Here is a 21,660-nt window from a genome sequence, read left to right as displayed (position 1 = left end):
GTATAGTAATATACTGGAAAACTGGTCAGACATCCACACTCTGTGGCATTTTGTTGCCTTCCTTTATATGCAAAGAAATACAACTCCTGTAAACTTCAGTCCCTAGTAATAAAACACTGACCACCTGCACCATATTATAGTTTGCAACACCTTTAAAATTTGGCTCCCAGATCAGCTGGAGGCTCAGTTGTGCTAATTTCTACTTGTGTGGGTGCATTTCTGAGGTCAAAGACTATATATTGATTCAAGTAAAGATTTGAAAGATGCTGACCATAAAACACGACTGAGGAAATTAATTGAAATTGAATGCTGAATTGTGAGTTTACTTGCTGCTGGTGCTATTCTATATGGAGAATTATAGCTTTTTAATGCTGTGCAATTGTAATGAAAGAACCACAGGAAAAATAAATGAAGGTGTGGCAGGAGGCAGAAAATCAGACAGCTGAAGCTGTGGCAGTTCGGTCTGCTGAGTGCCAGCTTCCCTGGGCTGGCACGACTGATCTACTCGTGAATCACCCTCTGAACCACTACAGCTTTTCAGCCAAGCGTGTTTAAGAGCATGGAGCAAGTTCACCGCGCTCTGCTGGTGGGTGAGTGGCTCCAGGTTGGTCGGTAATAGACTCGGCGCCTCTTCCTGCGGGCAGGGGGGCTGTCAGGTGCGGGGCTCAGCATGCCGGGGGCAGCAGCAGCTTTGCCTTTGTGACTTTTATTTTACTCCTTGCGTGTCTGTTGGAGCCTGAAGAACCCATGGGTGCCAGGACTAGCCTGTCACTTGTGGTTCCCAGACATAGTCGTGCATTGACTAGTGACCTTCGTATTTTCATGACACTGTCAACATAGGTATCTTCCTTACAGTTCTAAGCCTTGTTTCCAAAAAAAGCCCAGCAAAGTTAAAGAAATACCGTGGTAGTTAATAGCCACCTCAGTCATGATGTAATTTGTTGGCTGAGGTTACATCATTCCCAGATTGGAAAATAATGGTCATTGTGAGCTTCTGGGTCTTGCAGCCTTGTGTTCTGCAGCGTGATCCTTTTTTAGAAGATCCTCAGTAAACTGGGCACCCGGTTCTTCCCCTGAGCTCACTCTGCTCGATATGTGTGCATGTGAATTTAGCCTTTCATATCAAAAAGGAAGATGCTTAACCTGAAACTCAAAAATTCTTTAGGCTGGTGTTTCAATATACAGCAAAACATAAATATTTTTTCAAATATGTATTGAAAGCTAAGTGTCTGCTTAAATTTTGTTGTGTGCAAACAGAACCACCAGTGTTAAAATTTTCTCTCTGGACTATTGAAGACTGAATCTCTGGTTTTATGTTGTCAACTAAAGTGAAATACATGAGATTGTAAGACAGAAGGCTGTAACTCCTTCACCATGAAGTACATAGGTATCTCTACCTCTTGTTCTCAGACTTGAATAGTTTAAGGTTACCATCCTTTTCTCCCAGGATCTCATGCCCGGATGAATAATCTTTTCTTTCTTTTTTTTTTTTTTTTTTCCTAATTGACCCAACTTAAGTATTATCTATTTGCCATACTTTTTGGTATACTGCTTTTAATATGCATGTAATGAACCCTTCTAAAGGGAGCCAAGTCAAGCTGCAAACAAGTGTTGGTCCTCCTGGGTGCTGGTTTTGGAGTGCAATAGAGTGACCGACTGGAGCTACGGTGCACGTGGCTCGGGCTTTCACCATCACGCATTTTCTTCCCTGGTCAGGCTCCCTGTACTGACAATAAATTGAAGATGGAGCAGCTGCTCCCCAAGAGGGAGCCATCAGCCTTTTCATTTGCCCTTGAAAAACTTTAGGAACCCACATGATGCAGTGCCATGGAGTGTATTTTTCTTCTGATTAAAAATACTGCATTTTGTTCCATGTTGGACTGGACCTGAAACACCCAGCAAAGATGAGAGCTGCAAAAGTGGAAAGGCTACGAGCATCCTTTTCCTCCCTGAGGCCAGAGTCTCGCTTAGGATAAAACCTTTATGCCTGAGTAAAGCTGGAGTGTCCTCAAGTGTATTGGAGATGCCAGAGTGGCTGCAGTGCTCACACGTGTTCCTTAGTGCATTTGGGTGGTGTCTCTTTTATGCAACACATCTGTGTCCCTTGTGTTCCTCCCCCAAAGAAAACTACAACACAGTTACTGTCACTGCAGATCCCAAATAGATGCTGTGCTGTAGCAACTGTTGCTATAAGATTCTTCTTCCAGTTTGAGGGCTGCTTTTGGGGTGTGACCTCTTGCACTATCTGCACGGGCGCGTTTGGAGAGAGCAGGGGGCACGCGTGTGAGACAATAGGTAAAAGGAAGGTGGACGTGCGTGCTGGCCCTGCTGACAGCTTGCCTTAAATCACTGACGTTACAGCGGTTCCTCGCTACTCTTGCAATCCTCAGTCTTTCTGTAGTTAAGTTTTAAAATCCAACAGGTTCTGGAAGTTATACAATATTTTTTTATTATTATTTTTAAAAAGCTTCTGTCTTTGTGTAATTGCACTCTTCAGATAAGCCCTTTCTGGATAAAATGTCATTTCACACACAGACAGAAAAAACCATTCTGTCTCCAATGTTCTTGCTGTAAAGTGGGTCCTGTCCTGTCCCTGTCCCCATCCCCCACCCCCACCCCACCCCCTGTAAATTATATTTGGTCTAAAGGTTGCCTACTGCTGAACCAGTGTGTTTACTTGAATGTTGCCATTTTATGCAGTTACAACTGCTGACTCTTGCTCTTCTCTGGGCCCATGAGAGGGGAGATCGTGTGACCAGAGGTGGCAAACCCGCACAGAGGATCAGTGGAGCTGAGGGCTGGCTGCTGTTTTTATACTCCCGTATGTATTACGTGTTAGAGGACTTCACAGAATAGTGCTTAATATTTTGAAGTTGTGACTTTTTGAGTCACGCTAAACATAGTTATCTTAAAAATATGCTTGCTTTCTTATCTATAAGTTTAAAATAGTCTTTTTTTAAAAAAAAAAAAAAAAAAAAGGTGGGCTGGAAGGAGTTGTTGGAGGGCCTCGTGCTGTTGGTTGTTGAGTAACTTGAGTTCCAAGAGCCATGGGTGCAACTGGCAGGATTGGGTCCTGAGCTGGATGGGGTTCGTACCGGCTGGTGCTGAGGGCGTGAAGCCCCTGGGAGGCTGCGCGGAGGAGAAGGGCCCGCCTGGGCGGGCTGGCTGGCGCCGCAGGGTTCCCGGTGCGCGCGCTTGTGGGTCTTGAGCCCGCGGGCTAGCCTCAGGCCACCCCCGGTGGAAGAGGGTGCATTCCGAGTGTTTGCACCCAGTGGGCTCATTCTGACTAAGGAGTAACGAGAGCGCGCTTCGCGTGGCTGTCAGGGGCTTGCCCGCGAGTACAGCTGCTCCATCAGTTCCTCAGTGGAGCAGCAAGGGTGGGTAGGAGCAAATCTGCCATTCGTGTCGGGAGTGGTTTTTGCCTTTTTGGACTTACCCAAGAGATAACAGAGTATGATCCAATTTTCTCGCTCTGGGAAATGATGAATGTGTTGCTTGTCGTGGAGCAGACACGTGCTTCCTCTTTCAGACAGCAGTATCAGAAGTGCTGTGTAAATGTAATGCTTGAAAATGGCTGGAGTAAATTCTGTTTCACACAGATCTTTTTTTTAAAGGGATGTAGCCAAATTTGAAATCATCATCTAAAGTGGGAGAAGTTCAAGATGATGCATCTACTGAGTCCCATTCGGTTTGTAGTTTTACAATTACTTTTCTTGTATTTAAATTTTGCTCGCTATTGTTGTCTGGAACAGAATGGAAACAGCATCTTATAGAATGTGCAATCTAAGGCACAATGCAAATAGGATGTACTACGAAGGTTGTTTTTACTTGATAGCAATCCTGAGTGCAATGTTTTTGTCGTGTCCCTTTTGGAAGAAAAGCATTAAGTGCAGTCTGAGGTTTTTTTCTTTTCTTATAAGCAAAGCATTGGTTTGTCCATTACTGACTTCTTGTGGAATTTGTGCCAGATGTATATTAAATATTTTGGTGCTTTTTCTAATCCAAGCTGCCATTCATTTACCTGTGAGATTATTGTAATTCTGTATATTTAAATGACCGATCCCTTAAAGGAAGAAAAAAAGAAAAAAATTCCTTTAGTCACAATGTATCCTGACTACTGTAGCTTTGTAAATGTTCCAAAGCTTCTGGGTTTCCTGTATTCCGGTAAGGTCCGAGGGGAGGGCGGGGAAGGAACAGCTACAGCCATCTCATCCACTGGAAAGGGAACCTGCACGCTGTTCTGCGCGTTACTGGACAAATGGGTGATGTTTGTGGTGTTTACATAATGACACGTTTGTGTTCACTTTTTTGTGCTTAAGCTTTGTACAAAATGTCTTATTTAAAGCTGAAGTCCTTTTTGCATTTTCGATTAAAAGGGGACAAATTAATTATTTTTTCATGCCTATAAATAGGACTCTTGCTAGTTTTATTTGTCATCTCCAGAGTTTCTCAAGCAGGAATCCTGGATGCTTTCTAAATCCTGACTAGTCCTTGCAGGGAGGTGACGACATCATTTTTACGTGCACGGAAGGAAAACTAGCTGGGTTTTTTCAACTTTGCAGTGCAGGCGTCAGCAAGATGCTGGGTGTCGCAGGGACGTACCCTTATGGGGTGTGTGCTGAGGTCGGTCTGCCATGTGCCCCCTGCCGCTGACCCTGTGGTCTCTGCTGGGCTGGGGGTCAGTGGGGGGCACTGGCAGCGCTGGGTGAAGGGACACGACTCCCTTTTGCATTCTGTGGTAGCACTGATGTTGATGCTTACCTGTTTCCAATAGCTACGGCAGAAGGATGCCGGGCTCACTTGGAGTGGGTAAAGCACCTTTTTAAAAGAAAAAAATGGCTGCGTTCACCTTGCTTAGTAACACATTTCATTTCAGGACTTCTGGAGGCTTTAGATTTGGGTGTGACCACCACAGACGGGAGCAGCTACTGCCGGCTTCCTGGGGCTGCCCGTGGGCTACTGCCGCGTTTGCCCTTCTCTCCCCCGCCTTCATGTTTCCCTGCTCCTCCACACAGCAGCTCCCAACTTCTGCTCTGTAAGCTGCTCTTTCCTCGAGCCCAGCACAGTGAACTTGGCAGTGGAAAGTAAGAGGCTGTAAATATTCTATCAATCAGCTGTATTTAGTAACTTCTGAAGTAACTATTTCAACTTCATCTCAGCCTATTCTAGTTCAGATCAAGAAAATCCCTTTGTCTCATGTTAGAACCATGTAACAAACGTTTCCTTTTAATTTTGCTTTTTTTTTTTGTTTTTTTTTTTCCTGAGTGCCAAAAGCTCTCCTAGGTGTCCTGCTTGGAAATTCTGTATGTTAACAAGAAGTGCTCAAGCAGCCTTTATTTTAGGTGCCGATGGCTGCAAAGCACAGGTCGGTGAAGCTGTCAGGTTGCAAATGGGCTCGTCCCGCTGCTGGTAGCGCACGGGCTTACTGCAACTGCTCCCAGCTCGTGTGACATTCACACAGGTGTGTGCTTTCCTTAAAATGACCCCTGCCCCTCCCACAGCCACCCTGTAATTTTTTATTTTTTTTTTTGCATTTGAGGCATGTGGGGGGTGGTCAGGGAGGGAGGAGAGGGTGGGGATTGTCCAAGAAGCATGAATCACCAATTGTGCCTGACCGTGGACTAAGTACAGTGCTTTCCCAGAAAGGGGGCAGCGACTCTGCTTCAGGAGCTGGCACAGCACACTTCCAGAAATCCACACAATTCCTGAGAACAGCTGTTAGCTGCTGAGCAGCTGCTGCAGGTAGGACACTAACCTGGCTTGCTGCCTTACGGCCTGCAATGGTTCAGTGAAGGCAACGCGGCCGGTACTTGCCGAGTTACCATCCTACAGGCTTTTACGCAACACTCCTGGGGCTTGTCCCCAGCTCCTCTCGTTCACCCACTGCCAAGGAAAACTGCCATGACAAGAAGGGTTAATGGAAAAGGTTTTGTGCTTTAAGATGTTTTGAATAGCTTTTATTTTTAGACTTTGTAAAAGATATGGAGCGAAAGCCTATTGTTCTTATGGTAAGATAGCTTTACAAAGACTTCAATATTTAAAGTAATTAAAAATATCATAACAAAAGACTTTGCTTAAAAACTTGGCAGTTTAACAAGGACTCCTCCCTCCGTCATCTTTTATTCCCATCAGACCAAGGCCAGACTGTGATCCACGTGTGCTGCAACACAAACAAGAGGCGAGTTATTTCTGCTCACGCCAGCCTTGATGCATAGAAGCTTGCTGGTCGAGTGGTGAGAAGCCTGCAACCCTCAGGGTCAGCAGCTTGAAAATTGTATTTTATCCTTTTTTTTTCCCACCCAACATTTATTCGGTGTTCTTTTTACTCAAGAGGCCTCCTCTGGACTGTCAGCCCTCTGGGAAGTGCTAATACAGGAATATCCTTTGCAAGAAACCTCTTCCAAGGCTGGGATGGAGCTCCCTTCCAACCCACTCAGCAGCCTGAGGGGGACATGAGCCAGGCTCTGTGGGCGCCTGTAGGCTCCTTGTGGATCCAAACTCCTGAATCCACCTGTTCTGCCCTCAGTTCTGCCCTCCCCCGTGGCCGATGCACACCGAGGCAGTATGAGATACTGCTCTTGTGCAAGCACCATTGCCACACAGCTACATGCAATCAGCACAGCTAACAAGGTAGGCATTAGCACTGTCTCATTTTGTATGCTATTCTTTGGGGTGCATGTGTGGGAAACAGCTTAATGATCTTTATTTAAGAAGACATATTATTTTAAAACCCCTAATTTTTTAAAAAAGTTATTAGAAACAGAACAATTAGAGCAAATGACAGCAAGAGCAGCCCTTGGCATGCAACCTGCCTGAAACAGCTTGTCACTGGCATTAAGCCTAAACATACTCTTGGCTTGGGATGCATCTCCCTTCTAGGGACACTGTTTGGTGCAGAGGATAATACAGCACCACCATCCTTCTCAGGAAGCTTTGCAAGGAAGAGAGGGGAACCTGGCCTGGCTGCCTAACCAGGCAGAAGAGATGCTGCTGAGCAATCCTGTCTCCCTGCTTCTATTTCAGGGCATGGCTTCTGTCCCCACAAGGAATGGTATCCCTTCTGTTGAAGGGTAACTGAAGAAAAGCAAGGGTAAACGTGACCTTTATTTGACTGAACAGTGACGCAGTGAGAGAACAGCAGACTGCTGAAATAAGTATGTACTCAGCATCTAGCACCTTGCCTGGGAAAGATTTAACCTCTGGTTAATAACTAAGCAGTGAATGACGGGCAGTTCAGGCCCCACAGCCTGAAATGCAGGAAGCCCACCCCATCTAGAAGCATCTCCAATATTAGTGCTGAAGCCCAGCTTGGCTCTAGACTTGCCACTTCCTATGAAAACTGAAGGCCTCAGTGGAAGTGTTCTTGGTTTTGCAGTTCTGTCCCTCACACGAGGGAACGAACCACCTCCTTCATCAGCTATGGCTGAAGTGTGTACGTCAGGGTACCAGAAGACAACAAGGGGCAGATGGTGCCTTGGCTGCAGTAGTTGGGTGATTTTAAAAAAATAAACATACAAAACTACCCCAAAAAACTGGCTGCTGTGGAAATTCTGGTCTATTGTCTCATGGGCACATAAAATGTACCTCTTCAACACTAGCAATGAAACATCCAACAGGAGAAGGTGGGTGAACTGAGACGACCAGTATAATTCAGTGTACTTCAGCCTTGCTACTCTGGACCATCAGCTACATAAGTGGTTTCAGCACTTGTGCTTGTTCTGGATCAGACATGGCTTATGGGCAGAATTTACTGTTGAGGTTTTACTGGCTGAACATGAAAGTCAAACTGAGTAAGTCTCTCAGGTTTTCACTTCCTTGTGCAGGGCTTATATTTTTATCTTATTCTATTAAAAATTATTGGCTATCTATTTTCCTTGTGTCTTTGCAAAATAGGTGGCAAGTTACCTGTTCACTCCAGGAAAGAGAACAATGCAGAGGGTGTTATTCTGCAGACTTCTATAAAGCTTTTTGATATGGTGGTCTAACTTCTTCACCTTTTTCCTTAGATCCAGCTCCTGCATAACAGAATATAAGCATTAAAATCCCCAATTCAGCTGCAGACCTGTAGCAATCACACTTCAAAGTGCATGTGGCGAGACTGACCCTTGGGCAGTGTCAGAGGTCGAACAGGTGAGGAGAGCAGTGATTCTGTTAGGGGCTGGCATTTGGCAGGGCAGCGGCTCAGCAGCAAGGAGAACCACACGCCCTACTCACATGGCACTGCAGCTTCCTCCGCTAAAACGAGAGCTGCAAACAGAGCTGCTCTTTCCTGTACGGCAGCACAGCTAGTCCTCTCTCCCTCCGACTCCCATACTGCTTGCTGCAACTGTAAGTTGCTCTGTCTGCTCTCAGGTGGTACAGGCTTCAGTTCCTGCGTAGCATCACTCCCTGCCCTGAGCAGCCAGGCTGCTTTTATAGAGTACCCTCCAAACACCGCATTTATCTCATGTGATACTGCTCCTCCAAACGGCCCCGTGGGATCCTTGGCCACCTCTGCGCTCCAGCAGAAAGAGACCGTTCTGTTACATGCAGCTCTGCACCCAGGTCTGCTCAAAGTTAGCACTCCTGGTTCCCAGGGCAGTACCTCCTCACTACCGTCAGCACAGCCTTACACTCACAGAGTCAGACAGTTGCTCTGTTGTCTCATGTACGATGTTTCTTCCTGGCTTCCCAGGGCTGTGATTCATTTGCCAAATCCATCTCCAGAGGTGACCTGAAGCAAGAGCGTTTCTACTTCTTAGTCTGCTACCCTTTGCCATCCATCCATTTATAACTTCAAGGGCCTCCACAGCACTCTCTGGTTTCTGGAATTCTGAAACGCAAAGAGAAGGGGAAGGTGCTTTGGCAGTGATGTTGCTGCCCTGTTCTTTGGCACATGTAGGTCAGGACTAAGGGCATGGAGCAGGACCGAGGTGAGAAATGGGAATCACTGCAGCAAGCAGATCCTCATTTTGCTACAGGTAAACATCAGACTATAGAAATGTCTGTTAACTGGAACAGCACTCATCCAGTTGTTCTCCTCACCTTTTTTACTGGGCAATTACTTGCCTGTGTGAAGCTGCACAGTAGCTTCAAGTACCGGAGCAAATTAATTATCCTACAACTTTTCAAAGTAAAGATAATTTTTTTTAAAGCAGGTTTTTTTCCCTTTCTAATATTTACCTGTAAACTGCTCCTCTAAACAAAGCATGCTTTCACTGGAGTATTTTAAATACCATCACTTTAAGCATACACACATTTCAGTAGCTCTTGCTGTGTCTCTGCAAAGTCCCAAGGGCTGCTGAATGCGCTTATTTGAAGGAAATAAGCAGGCTGTATGTGAAGCTACTTACTGAGGAAACAGCAGTTCCTGTGCTTTCCACTCTGGAGATCCTTTGGCAGGAACAGTGTTTCCAGGTCTTTCAACTGGCTGAATTCTTCTTGCAAGTCTGTCTCTGTTAATGACTTCTTTAGGCCCGCCACATAAATCACACCTTCATTTTCTACATCCAGTTCCAGTTCCTTTATCAAAACATCACAGTCCAGCATTGCTGCAGTGACAGGTCTCTGGACCTGGGGTGGATTCAGCAGGAACAGCACGTCAGCCCAAGCAGCTCTGTGCTCTGAGCTTCTATTTTGAAATATTTTCTCCCATTACCAGAAGTTGACAAGCTATTTTCCCTCCCTTGAAAAATATGTAACTAATGAAGGCTAACTTAATTACTCATGAAAAAGGAAGACAGATCAGGTTTGTAATGCAGAAACACTAGAAAATTAACTATGCCATACTTTGTATATGGTATTTTAATACCCTGTTAACTTGGCTCTTCCTTTTAAAGCTGCAGTTGGAGGTCAGAATGCTTTCTCACCCCCTTCTGCCAGGAAAAAGAGGGCTATAACCATTTCCTTTCTGCCAGACACTGCCCAGACGCTATGCTGTGAGCAGATGTTAAAAGAGACATACTGGATACTGTTCCTGTGCTCAACATGAATTTGTTTTGCTATTTACATTGTTTACCTTAATGCAGGATCCTGCTACCTCAGCTCCGTTTAGGCTTTCCACAGCAAGCTGGGCAGCTTCCAGCACTTCGTATTGGATACAGACATAGGGCTTGAAAAAGAACGATAAGATACTTCAGGCTTATCAATAAGACACGTTAGCCCTCCCTTTTTAAAAGTCAGGTTTCAATAACGTTATGTTTTCTTTTAAAAACAGAATATAAAAAGGTTTGGGCGTAATATATGTAACACTCCATATACTGTAGCTGTTAAAAACAACCTTCAATTAGCTTTTCAATTAATAACATTTTTTCTTTTACATTAAAGGCCTTAGCATATCAGTTCTCTTGAGAGACAAAAAGCATCTCAGCTTCTCCAGCACGAAGTCCTCTAGCTTGAACAGCACAGTGAAGCTACACGAGCTGTGTTTATTCTTGTCATTGTGTGGACCAGCTTTTAGATACCCTGAATTGTTGCAGCTGATGACTAAACCACCAGAAAAAAACCCCAAACAGAATACCAGTTATTTCAGTGGTTCTAATCCCTGTCTTTCCAAGAGATTACTCAGACCTTCCATGCCTGTCAGCAAGTTTCATGCTTTGAGGGCTCCTCACCTGGTATGTTTCAGTTAGCACTGTAAGAGACTGGATTGGTCCACACCTCCCGAATTCTTTTTTCACAGACTTCAGGCAAATGCCTTCTTCAAAAGGACCTGCGTAAATTGTCAGCATGTCAGTCAGCTTGCCTCTCACCTGTAGGGACACAGATGAGAGAAGGAACTTCACAAAGCAAAGGAACTAACTACTTGGTGCCACCAGATAAATGTCTCTTTCCAAGCTCAGCAATAAAGACTATTCTCAAAAAAAAAATTACCTCTTCACAAAGGCCAGCAAGAAGGTGAGATGCAGTGTACTCTGGACCCAAATTGAACTGAATGATACTGAATGCGGACAGGGGAACATCTTCTAAGGCTCTCTGAAGAATCTGGAGGGACAAGAGTACAGAAGGCTCAAAGAGGTGCAAGACAATTGTACCGCAAAGGATCAGAAACAAAGCTAGTTGAACTTAATTCCCAACTTTAATTTTCATTATTGTCCAAGGAAGCCCTCGGGCAAAAATTCTTCCTTAGTGAGTCATGAGAGGATGTAGAGGATCAAAGCTTATTTCCGAAATGTTAAAATGGATTTAGCCAACCTGGCATTAACAGTATTGCTAACAGTACTGTCAGTCAGCCCTTTAAAATAGGACTCCTCTTCCCACCCCCAGAATGAGAACTTTGAACTACCCTGGTGCTTGCTTAGACCAACCCACTCTTAAGTCCAGTCACCTGTTTGTTTGAAGTGCTCGGGTTACTCTGACACAGGCCAGAAGCGTCCAGTCTGCCCAAAAGGAGGGGTTTTTGGCCAGTGACCTGCAGGCAGTCTAAAAAACTACCAGAGAGAAGAAAGCTGTGAGTCACAGTACTTACCAACATGGTGAATTAAAAGCTTTCAAGAAGTGCTTGTCAGAGAAAAATGATACACTTCATTAAAGAAATCTGAAATGTATTCAGCATCAAAAGAAGCCTAGAAAATGCTTTGTGAAATTTAAGATGCAACTTCTGAACGTTTTTCAGTGTTATGCTCAATTATTTGCACCTCTCTGAAGATCCTGATGGCTTCTGAAAAACGAGACACTTGTTTGATTTTACTGAGGATTTAACTTGAGGAAAAACATTATTTGAGAACCTCATTACCATGGTTTGGATGAATGTGGAGGCTCATTCAACTGTTTCTGGACCCTACATCCTTGTTGCTGTAATGCAGCTTTGTTCTGCAGAACCTCAGCCAGTTTTTCAGTTGTCAGAAGCATCTCCAAGTTTAGTTCTGCTACCTTGGGGAAGGAAGAAGATTAGTAGCTGGCTTTCATCTCAGCTAATTGTAGCTAACCAAGAAGCATGTGCTTTCTCTATGAGTCATGCAGGCAGACTCCGCAGTAGTGAAGAAACACAGGCATTAATTTCTTGCCTTATTATTTTCTGTTGTCATTTTCAAGCATGCGGCACTCACAGCATCAACCAGCAATCATCTCCGAAAAAGTTCTCTCAGAAAGCAATGACACAAGCAAGAGGCTCATAAACCCATCTGAATCACGACCACAACATACAAGGTCTGTCACTTCTTTCATGTGGAAAAATGACAGGCACTCTTGTAGGCTGGAAGTGTCTCGATCCTTCTTTACACAATGCCCCTGTTCACAACCAGTGCAGCAATGCGGATTCATGTCAGTGTTTGGGTGCTGGAACACTGGCAATGCTCAGGTCATTAAGATTACCTGGATATGTGCTGAAAGTAACAAGCTGTCAAAATTGAGGCCTCTAGCACAGCTCCATTTTCTCTTTTAAATCAACAAAACTATGGGCAGGAATGCTTTGCTTCATAAGCACAACAACTTGTACATTCTGCAATTAAGGACAGAAGTCTTAATTAGACATAGTTACCTTTGCTGGTCCTTGCTCAATGAAGAACTGAGCCAATTCCAAAGCAGCTCTGGCATCTTCTGCCGGATCATGCCCAAGCATCTGTTCACACTGGATCTCCTTCCTAGGGCATCAAAATTACACATATAGGCAGGTTATCTGTTTTTCCACATTGACTAACATCCCGTCTTTTCCTTTCTGGGCAAAATAGCTTTCCCCTCTCCAAAAAGGATTTCAGTTCTGTGCAGCAGCATTATTGTGAAATATTCCCAAAAGTTACTGCAAGAAATGTTTTTGCATTGTTGAGCAAAACACTGTTTACTGGGTTTCACAGAAGCAGTGCTAATACTTGGTACTCTGATGCATGACTGTTAATTTTACTTCTTCCATGACCAATGACCCAACTCACAGTCTGCACACAGACAGCAAGACATTCAATACACTGGTACCGCTACACACCTGCAGAAAAGCTAGTTTTGCTAAGAGTCAAATCTGCTTGGGTCACAGCATCCCTGCTAGCCCAAAGAGAAGCCAATTTATTATGCTGCCTGATGTTTCAAGCAGGCAGTTAATTCTTCTTTATCATGTCTATTTGCACAGCCTGCTCCTTTATTTTGAATTTTAATGAAAAAAAATTGTAATTCTGATGCTACTAGTAGAAAAGCAAGACCCTATGACCTACCACGACAGCTTCTAGTATTTCCCATGATAATACAGTAATAATCTTACCCTAAAACAGCTTTGGCTAGAAATTTTAGCTTAAATCGTCGGCCTTCATTCCTGGCAAAAAGCAATGAAGTATCAATAACACTGGGGTGGATCATCTGGAGGAAAGAAAACATCACCGGCTTAATTTAAGAAGAGCAGTCATTTAGAACTGGGCAGTAACTCCACTGCCTTGTCATTTCAGTTGCCAGTTTCTCACTGATAAGATAACTGGTCCACAAAAAGCAAGCAGAGGGGAATAATGAAGCAAGCCCAACTCTCCTTTCTAACACTCTCTTGGGAAAATCTAGATTGGGTTAGAAAGTTTAATTATGATTCAAGCATTTTAGGTTGGTTAAATTAAATATAGGAAGGACATGAGTTCTTCCTGTGACAGAGCTATTAGAAGCATAGAAACATATTAGCTGAAGCAGAGAGGTAAAGCTTCTGCTGCAACTGTACGTATGTCTGGGCAGACTTCTCCCTTCCTTTTAGGTTCTGAACAGCCCCTTGCAAGTTTTATAGATGTAAGGAGAGTCTTTCTCTTTTAAATCCTTGCAGACATAAGGGTATTCATAATAAAAAGCAATTAACAGGTGTTCACTAATAAAAAAGGAGGAATTGTTTAGAGTTTTCAGGTCTGAAATGAGTATCACAGGGTTGGGAAAAATACTCTTAAAAGCATACTTACTTCCAAAGCCTGAAGATCAGCATTTAGAGAATGACCCACCAATACTGCATCATTGGGAAGCAATTTTTTTAGTCTGGTCTGGATGTCTGACAGCGTTGTTTTCACTGGAAGAAGCATTTTCTTTGTGATTCCTGAGAATCTTCAAAACAAATGAGGTGAAAGCAGCACATTAGCAACAGCGCCTACTGCAGAGTATTACAAGCAGGGCATGTAAAATACAAACTCAGCCTAACTCATGACAGAACGCTATTTACTGCTTTCTGTTCCAACACAAGAGGATATACTGCAGGCATATTGAACCGCTATGGTACTACCACATCTGTTTCAAAAGTTTCTCTCTCTCATGTATAACTTATTCTTAGGTGATGCAGTGAGCATCGGAGAGAACAGGTAAGGAAATACTGCAAGACTGATGGTGGAAGATGCTTCCACGCAACCTGAGGAAATTGGCACATCACCTCCTGGATAAAACTGGGCACAGTTTTGGAGAAGACAAGGCTTGAGTTTTGCCTGCTTTTGTTATAATCCTGAGCCCAGCCCTAGAGATGTGTACAAACTAATGAGCTGCTCTATTAATTTCTTACAGATGAGCAAACTTAGCTATAGAGCAGAGAGACGCAGACTTTGCTCCTGTACTCTTACCTTCCATCTTATTTTATAGCCAGCAGTGAAGAGTAACTTGTACTGTGTATCATTAATTTGTAACATCTTTTCCTAGACCACTGCAGAACAGTAATGCTTTTGCCTAGTAGCCACACGGGCATTATGCAGCAGAAAGCGTATACATAATGTTGGTTATTCTAATCACTTAGCAAGAACTTTATTCCTAACACTGAATGAATGCAGTAGGCATCTGTGCAAACCAAAGCCTTCTGAAAGGTCCTGTGTAACAGGCTTCGTTTGGAAGGGCTGCATGAAGACAAAGAGATAAGAAACTTATGTGCAAGTCACCTGGTGCGGTAGTTCAGTACTGTGCTTTCAGGTTTGACTAGCTCATTCAAGAGGCATTGACCCTGTGCATCCACCAAAGAGACACGAGTGACTTCATTCCCCTTTGCAGTCAGACACTGTCAGGAAGAAGCAGAGGCAGCTGCCGAATCAGTGTGATGCTGCACTCACCTTAGCCAACATCTGCTTTGGCTGCAGCCAGCATCACTACTAAGGCGTTACTCAACTTAGATCGACCACTCATAGCTAGTTGTTTTATACTGTAGCACGTTTAATTTTAATTGTTAAATGCCCACCATCAGCACAGCAAACATAGAGGCAAGCACAGCACAAAGAAAACCATTATCAAGAAGTGCTGATTTCACAGAATCAGTCTGTGCTCCGCACTGCACAGCTGTCACTGACAGCACCTTCACCAGAGAACATGTACAACTTAAAAGCAGAGCCCAGGTTGTATCACTAGTTACTCAATGCTGATACCAAAGAGGCATCTCTGCAAGGTCAAAACTGCACTCAAGGAGGAATCCTTGCCACAGCATGTTGCCAAAACTGTGATGGCCAACAGACAGATGGGTGATAGGGAAATACCTTCCCTTTCCCAAGCCTTGGGGAAGGCTGGGAGGAGGAATTCCACAGCAGTCTCAGGGGTTACTGCAGCATTGCTGATGGGCCTGCACATCCAGCTGCTGCTCTGACAGCCAATGCAGAACAGAGCTCTCTGCTGCACTGCTCAAGATGGTATTTCTGTCTTGTTGTCAGAACCATCTCCTGAGTCCCTCCCATGCCTGCATTAGCACTGGTACCATCAATGAAGGCACTGGCAGCAGATACTAATATATCAGAAGTGGTTTACCAAATACACTTGATCGCTTTGGAATAGCTGGTAGAAGTTTGGTTGCTTGACTGTATTTTGTAAGGCCACACAGATTTATTTTTACCATTTCACAATCCAGACCAAAGAGGGGGCTGCTGTCCGTCCTCTGCTGATCACACTCTGTATATATATAGTCCTTACATCCAGGGGAGCCTAGAATGCAAAGATAGCCATGAATAAGAAACAGATCGCTCTCTTCTAAAACTCATCATATATCTTATATGACCAAACATATCACTAACTGTCAAAATTAACAAAAAAACGAACAAAACAAAACCACCAAACAAAAGCCCTCAAAAACTGACCTTTTATGGGATAGTCATTTTTTTCCTGTTCTTCTAAAGTTAGAGTATAGCTAGTAAGGCCCCGTTTTTTTTCTCCGTATTTCTGAATGATGGGATCACATTGCAAGTGTGAGCTTTCAGGAATACAGTCACTGCTGGTGGAAGTCAAACCTGTAAAATACAGAAGCATCTGTCAAGTTCATGTAACACTCCCTACGTGCAGTCAGTTTTCTGCAATATTATGCACACTGAGAGGCTACACCATTTCAAAGGAAAACACTGCCTGGAACAACAAACTGGAGATACAGATGGACAGGCAGACAGACAGACAGCCTATCTGTCTCCAGTTTATTTTTAGATAAATATAATCTTTTGTGATTTTTTCTTTACCTTGACTTGCTGCTCAGTATAACAAAGAAAACCAAGAAATGAGTAACTACTTAGCTTGAATCTAATTTATATCTCTGTATCTTTTATTAGAATCTTTTTAGAATAAAATAATCACAAATCTCTCCCCCTCATTTTTATATATATAATATCCAGTTTCTATCTCATTTATTGTGTGTGTATATATATAAACACACAATATAGATTATATATACAAAATCATATATAAACAATACTATATATAATGTATACACTATTTATTTATTTATTTAAAAAATATACTTGATATTCAGGATACTTGAATCTTTCCCCCAGTGCAGCTACTGACACTGCTGGCTGATTCAGAAGCAAGTCACATCACAAGTCTCTGCCTCATGCTCGTTTCAGAAATAGAGAGAACAAACTTGCCTCGTAAACATGACAACATAATCATCTGTTACTTCATGTAACCTGTAAAACAAGTTCTCTTTTTCTTCTGCCTTCTCTGTGAAATTCCTTCCCGTAAGTATTAGCAGGAAAAAATAATACTCTTAAGTGTGACTGGCAAAGAAACAAGCACTGAGGTGACAGCAGAATCCACAGCTGTATAAAGTTAAATTATCCTGTAGGTGATTCTCTGCAGATGGCACTTAAAAGAAAAATATACCTGACATCTCAGATCTGTGACTGTGCAGTAGGTTTACAGTCAGGATGCTAGAGGACTTTGTCAATACATTGAAAGTAACAGCTGTTCGTTCTCCCATTTAGGACTTGAATTCAAGATTCTTTGTTACACTTTTAACAATTTCAGTGAAGTTCGCATTGTAGACTCTTGCAGGTTTTCTACAAGCCTGTTGGATTACAATCATCTCTATAAAAAGTGTAAAAATAGGAAATCAATCGTCAACACACCCGTTCTTTACCTTGACTTGCTGCTCAGTATAACAAAGAAAACTAAGAAATGAGTTAACTACTTAGCTTGAATCTAATTTGTATCTCTGTATCTTTTATTAGATACTTCTTAGAATAAAATAATCACAAAACGGGTAACGAAGCATCAGAATTTTGGATTAAACATGTTAAAAACTTGCTCTCTACTTTTTGCATTTCCTTGAGACCATAAGCCCAGCAGTTACTGAATGACTTAGGGTAACCAGTCTCATGGTTTAAGCCACTGTTTTCCTTTGTAAACAAGTTTCCAATAGCAGCATGCTGGGACTGCACAGGATGCAAAGTCACGAATTGCTGTTGAAAGTGAATCACTGTGGTTAAAAGAGACAATGCAAAACCAAACAAGATACCTTGTGTAGCGTTTTGAGGTTTCGGGTTTGCTCCTTCTCCATACAGGCTGGCTAGGAAGTTAGTGGAAGGTATTAATGTGAATCTCTGAAAAAAAAGAGATGTGTTAGAGCCTTTGAAACAGAAGCAGAAATAGCAAGCAAATGAGATTTTTCTTGATCCCCAAACCAGCCAAATTTAGAGGAGGCTGGGTGGAAATACGTTTAGTGTTTTCCCCATGTTAAAAAAAAAAAAAACCACAAACCAAACCTTGCCTGATACAATCAAGAAGGCAAACCTCAAGACTTTCTTTGATAGAAACTAAGGCAAGTTCCAGACTTCCCAGTTAAACTGTGATTTGCGTTTGCTGCAGTTCAGGGACAATTAATTCTCAAGCAGTCTGAGTAAAAGTGTTTCCTTCCTTCTTCTTTCAAAGACGTTGCTTGTAACTCAGAAAATTAAAATATTTTTTTTACTGATCTTTTTGGGAAATGGGAGAAACTTGACATAAAGTAATAGTAAAATAGTATTTTACAAATATGCAAAATAAAATGCAAATAGTAGAAGTGAGATTTTTCAACCAGTGGGAATAGCATAACTCTACTGAGAGTCTCCCCAATCAGAGTGAATTCCAAAATTAACTGAGATATTTTTAATCTCACTGGCATCCTGAAGATGCAGGAAGCGTAACAGTCAGAGGACTGAAACATCAATACACATTTCACCTAGAGGACTGAAACATCAATACACGTTTCACCTGGTAAGGCTTCAAAGACATAAGGCTTGAAGACCTGCTTCTAATATCAAAGCCTTGGCCTTTGTTCTGAGCTGACAACAGCTACAAATAGATCCTCTTATTAGCTCGCTTTGAGAGTCAAAGATGGCCACTTCCTATTGGAAAATGCAGTAATTACACTGCAGCAATTAATCCTTGGGACATTGTTTCAGGACTGGAACAAGTTTAGAAGATGGCAATACAGTTTGAGGACTTACATGCTGGAACACTTTTCTGAGGTGTCTGAACTGCAAATAGAATTTGTAGAAATGGAGTTGGCTCATTTCATGTAGAACAATAACTACAACACCAGCCAGGTGGCTTTGGTGATAAATACGGCACCAGCTGCAGTTTAAAAAAAAATAAAAGCAAAACAATTATCAAGCACTCTTAAAAACAAACTTGGAACCAGCCCAGCTTTAAATGAATGGCAAAGTGCCAAATTACTTCAATCAGAATAGGCTTTATAGCTTATCTCAAACAGCCACATATTCCTGGAAGCAACAGAATATGGGAGACAGAAAGAATGAGTTTTAGCAAAATCCTGCTGCTGTACCATTTCAAGATACTCACACCTCATTTATATGCATTGGAATGTAATACACGTGAGTAACTTCAGCTGTTATGATGCAGTCTAGTGAATTAATGCATCAAAAAAAGTTTCACAAAGTAATTTTCTATTCACTACTAAAAACCTCAAGTGGGATAATTTTTGCCTTGAGTTTCATTTCAAGATTCATTACATTTCACCATACTTTTGCCATCCGAGGTTATATACCCTCCTCAGCCTTTCCCTTCCATTGCTAAGAAGATCCCCTGAGAAAGGGAAAAGGGATTAAAATGTTTTTCCCAAAACACTCTAGAACACTCTATTTCAATTATATCTGACACAAAAAGTGTTAACATTTTTTGTGCCGTGTTAAAAATATTAACACGGTATTTTGCTTCTCAGTGTGCGAAGCTTCTTTGCTTCCACAAACTGTTTAGCTTTTGGTAACTGCATAAAACAAAACTATGAAATGGTAGAATTTTTGTCAGAAGAGGAATTCTGGTCTCTGGCCAAGTCTAACAACAACTGTATCCATGTAATCAGGCTGTCATTATGGTAACCGCGTTGCTATTCCAAAACCAGCATGGCCTATATGCCTTTCAGTATGGTTTTTCACAACACGTGAGAAGAGGAGACAGCGTTGATTCCTGAACGTGAATATTATACCTTGGTTGTGTTGCATTGTGGCATTTTCCCAAAGCTGCATACTTTAACAACTCATACAGCTGGTCACGGTTGATTTCGCAGTTGTCACCAAATAAAGCTGCTGACAAGCGAGATGACTTTTTCTGCAAAACAGGAAACACTAGTAAAGAAAGGTTTAACGCAACCACAAAAGTTCATGGAAAAAAATTAAGTGAATTGTACAGTAAAAGGAAACTATATGGATACAATCAACTACATTTTAAATAACTTTTCCACTCATGATGGGCAAAAGTTTCCATTCAGGCTATACTTTAATATTAAATTTACTATCAATATTTTAGTAACCTTGGTACTCTAACCTCAAAGATTTATTAAATAAAAGTAATGCAAGTAGATATATGCAGTAAGGACACTTATAAATTATGCAATTTTCAAACACAATGTTGTGCTCTCTCAACCCATTCATCCCTTTGCTGCAGTAGAGCTTTGGGTATTTATGCAAGTGTTATATGTAGCCACTTCACGTCAGGTTTTGCTGAAACCCATTTACTGTATTTACATTATTTGATCTGTTCTGGCAAGTGGGTTTGCTGACCTCTGCAGGGAAAAAAAAAGATGGTGCCAGAAACTCCAAGAAAACTGCAGAAAGAAAGCATCAAATGGAGGAGATGGAGCAGACTGTACCACATAGTTCAACACAATGGTTCTTTAACCCTAAATACACAAATTCTCCTAAAAGCCAACCAGCAAGTAAATGCATGATTTTGGAGACCTCCACTGACCATATGGCCTGTTCCAATGGTGTGCATTTGACCTGTAAAAATTTTAAAGATACTTATTTTTTTACCCGATGAAAAAACATCACAGCATACAGGGGAAAAGAAAAACCAGCATAAACAACTATCAGACGCTGTGTTTTCCCCACCCACCATGCTAACAGGCCTTGTGCTCATTAATTTGAAAGCCTGCCCACATGGGACTGAGCTGGTGCACTTTTGAAGCCATTTGTCCTTGGGTAAGAGAGCGAAACAGAGGTGACAACCGCTGAGATTCAAGTGGTTAAGAATCATCTGATAATAATAATAACACAGGGTGGTGTAATTGCCACTCCCTCATCTCTGGTGCTATGTTAGACAAGTAAGAAACGACACTGCTGTTTTCAATACAGCCTAATTAGTGCTTTGCAAAAAATCCCAACCAGCAGGAGTTTCACGTCACTAAGCACAGCCTGCCTGCCAAACCCAGGAATTGCAGTTTGATCAGGTACCAACCAGACCGATCTCCCAGGTCAGACACGCTCACTCCTGGCCCGTGTAACGGGGTGAGCGAGGTGTTACCATGAGGCTCTGAGCTGGGGCTGCTTTGCATCCTTCAGGTGTACTAAGCAGCCACAATGCTCCTTTGAAGACCTATTTGTTTAGGGAAAAACGGTATTGGGCAGTGTGTTTACATTTTAACAAAATTCCTTGGACGCAAGGACCTAACACCCCGAACGAGCGCACCTCCGCACTGCTTGGAGCAGAAGCCCGGCCGTTATCCGCGGGTGCCGCCTCCGGCCAACCCTCCCGCCAGGCCGCCAGAACAGGCGTGTGCCGTGCCCAGCACCCCGGCGCCGCAACGGCACCGGGACGCGGCGCGAAGAGCAAGGCCGTGGGGCCGGGCCCGCCGCCCCCCTCACGGCGCCCGCCACGGGCGCTGCCGCTCACCTCAGGGCACCGCCCGCCGCCGTCCGCCTTCCTCCGCTTCCCGGCCGGCTGCAGCCCCCCCGCGCCGCCGCCGGGCCTCCTGTAGCCGTTCACGCAGACGGCCTTCGCCATGGCCTGCAGGACAGCACGGCAGGTCAGGGCGGCGCCGTGCCGCCACGGCCCCTCACAGCGGGGGCGCCGCGCCCCGGGCCGGGCCCAGCGCCTGCCCGCTGCCGGGGCTCCCCGGGCAGCATCGGTAGGGGGAAGCGCCCGCAGCCCTGACGCCGCGGGACCGATCCCCGGGCGCACCCTCCTCCCCCGGTCCCCCGAGAAGGGCCTTCGGCCGCGGACCCCACCTCAGCCACGCCGGGCTCTCCCGCCGCCCGGGGATACGGCCGCCTCGGCACGCGGCTACCCGCGCCT

At 43.6% G+C, this 21,660-nt stretch overlaps 1 protein-coding gene across 2 annotated transcripts; it reads right to left on the bottom strand.

Annotated features, from left to right (window-relative positions):
* Window positions 1-5,942: 5,942 nt before the first annotated feature.
* Window positions 5,943-21,659, bottom strand: REXO5 (RNA exonuclease 5). Of its 2 annotated transcripts, XM_040591486.1 has the most exons (20): window positions 21,594-21,659; window positions 21,259-21,372; window positions 19,574-19,695; window positions 18,576-18,702; window positions 17,606-17,690; window positions 15,960-16,109; window positions 15,719-15,807; window positions 14,784-14,899; window positions 13,833-13,971; window positions 13,166-13,260; window positions 12,458-12,560; window positions 11,714-11,850; window positions 11,306-11,408; window positions 10,852-10,962; window positions 10,593-10,730; window positions 9,998-10,090; window positions 9,333-9,552; window positions 8,619-8,812; window positions 7,906-8,015; window positions 5,943-6,160 (listed from the first exon to the last, which is right to left on the bottom strand). In XM_040591486.1, the coding sequence occupies exons 2-20, from the start codon at window positions 21,367-21,369 to the stop codon at window positions 6,091-6,093; spliced, it is 2,313 nt and encodes a 770-aa protein (XP_040447420.1). In that variant the 5' UTR covers window positions 21,370-21,372; window positions 21,594-21,659; the 3' UTR covers window positions 5,943-6,090. The 2 variants fall into 2 exon arrangements, with proteins under 2 accessions (XP_040447420.1, XP_040447421.1); XM_040591487.1 differs by lacking the exons at window positions 18,576-18,702; window positions 19,574-19,695; window positions 21,259-21,372; window positions 21,594-21,659 and adding an exon at window positions 16,972-17,155.
* Between the last annotated feature and the right edge of the window lies 1 nt (window position 21,660).

Source organism: Falco naumanni, chromosome 4, assembly GCF_017639655.2.
Source record: "Falco naumanni isolate bFalNau1 chromosome 4, bFalNau1.pat, whole genome shotgun sequence".
NCBI classification, from domain to species: domain Eukaryota; kingdom Metazoa; phylum Chordata; class Aves; order Falconiformes; family Falconidae; genus Falco; species Falco naumanni.
This window is presented reverse-complemented; position numbering and strand designations above follow the sequence as displayed.

What these genes read in the sequence shown, in the direction of transcription:
- REXO5 (XM_040591486.1), bottom strand. Translation starts at nt 21,369, where the DNA reads ATGGCGAAGGCCGTCTGCGTGAACGGCTACAGGAGGCCCGGCGGCGGC. An exon ending in CTGATCTTCAGGCTTTGGAA is followed by an intron (nt 13,261 to 13,832) that starts GTAAGTATGCTT and finishes TCTTTCCTCCAG; the next exon opens with ATGATCCACCCCAGTGTTAT. An exon ending in CAGAGCAACTGTCTGACTCT is followed by an intron (nt 8,016 to 8,618) that starts GTGAGTGTAAGG and finishes TCTGTTATGCAG; the next exon opens with GAGCTGGATCTAAGGAAAAA.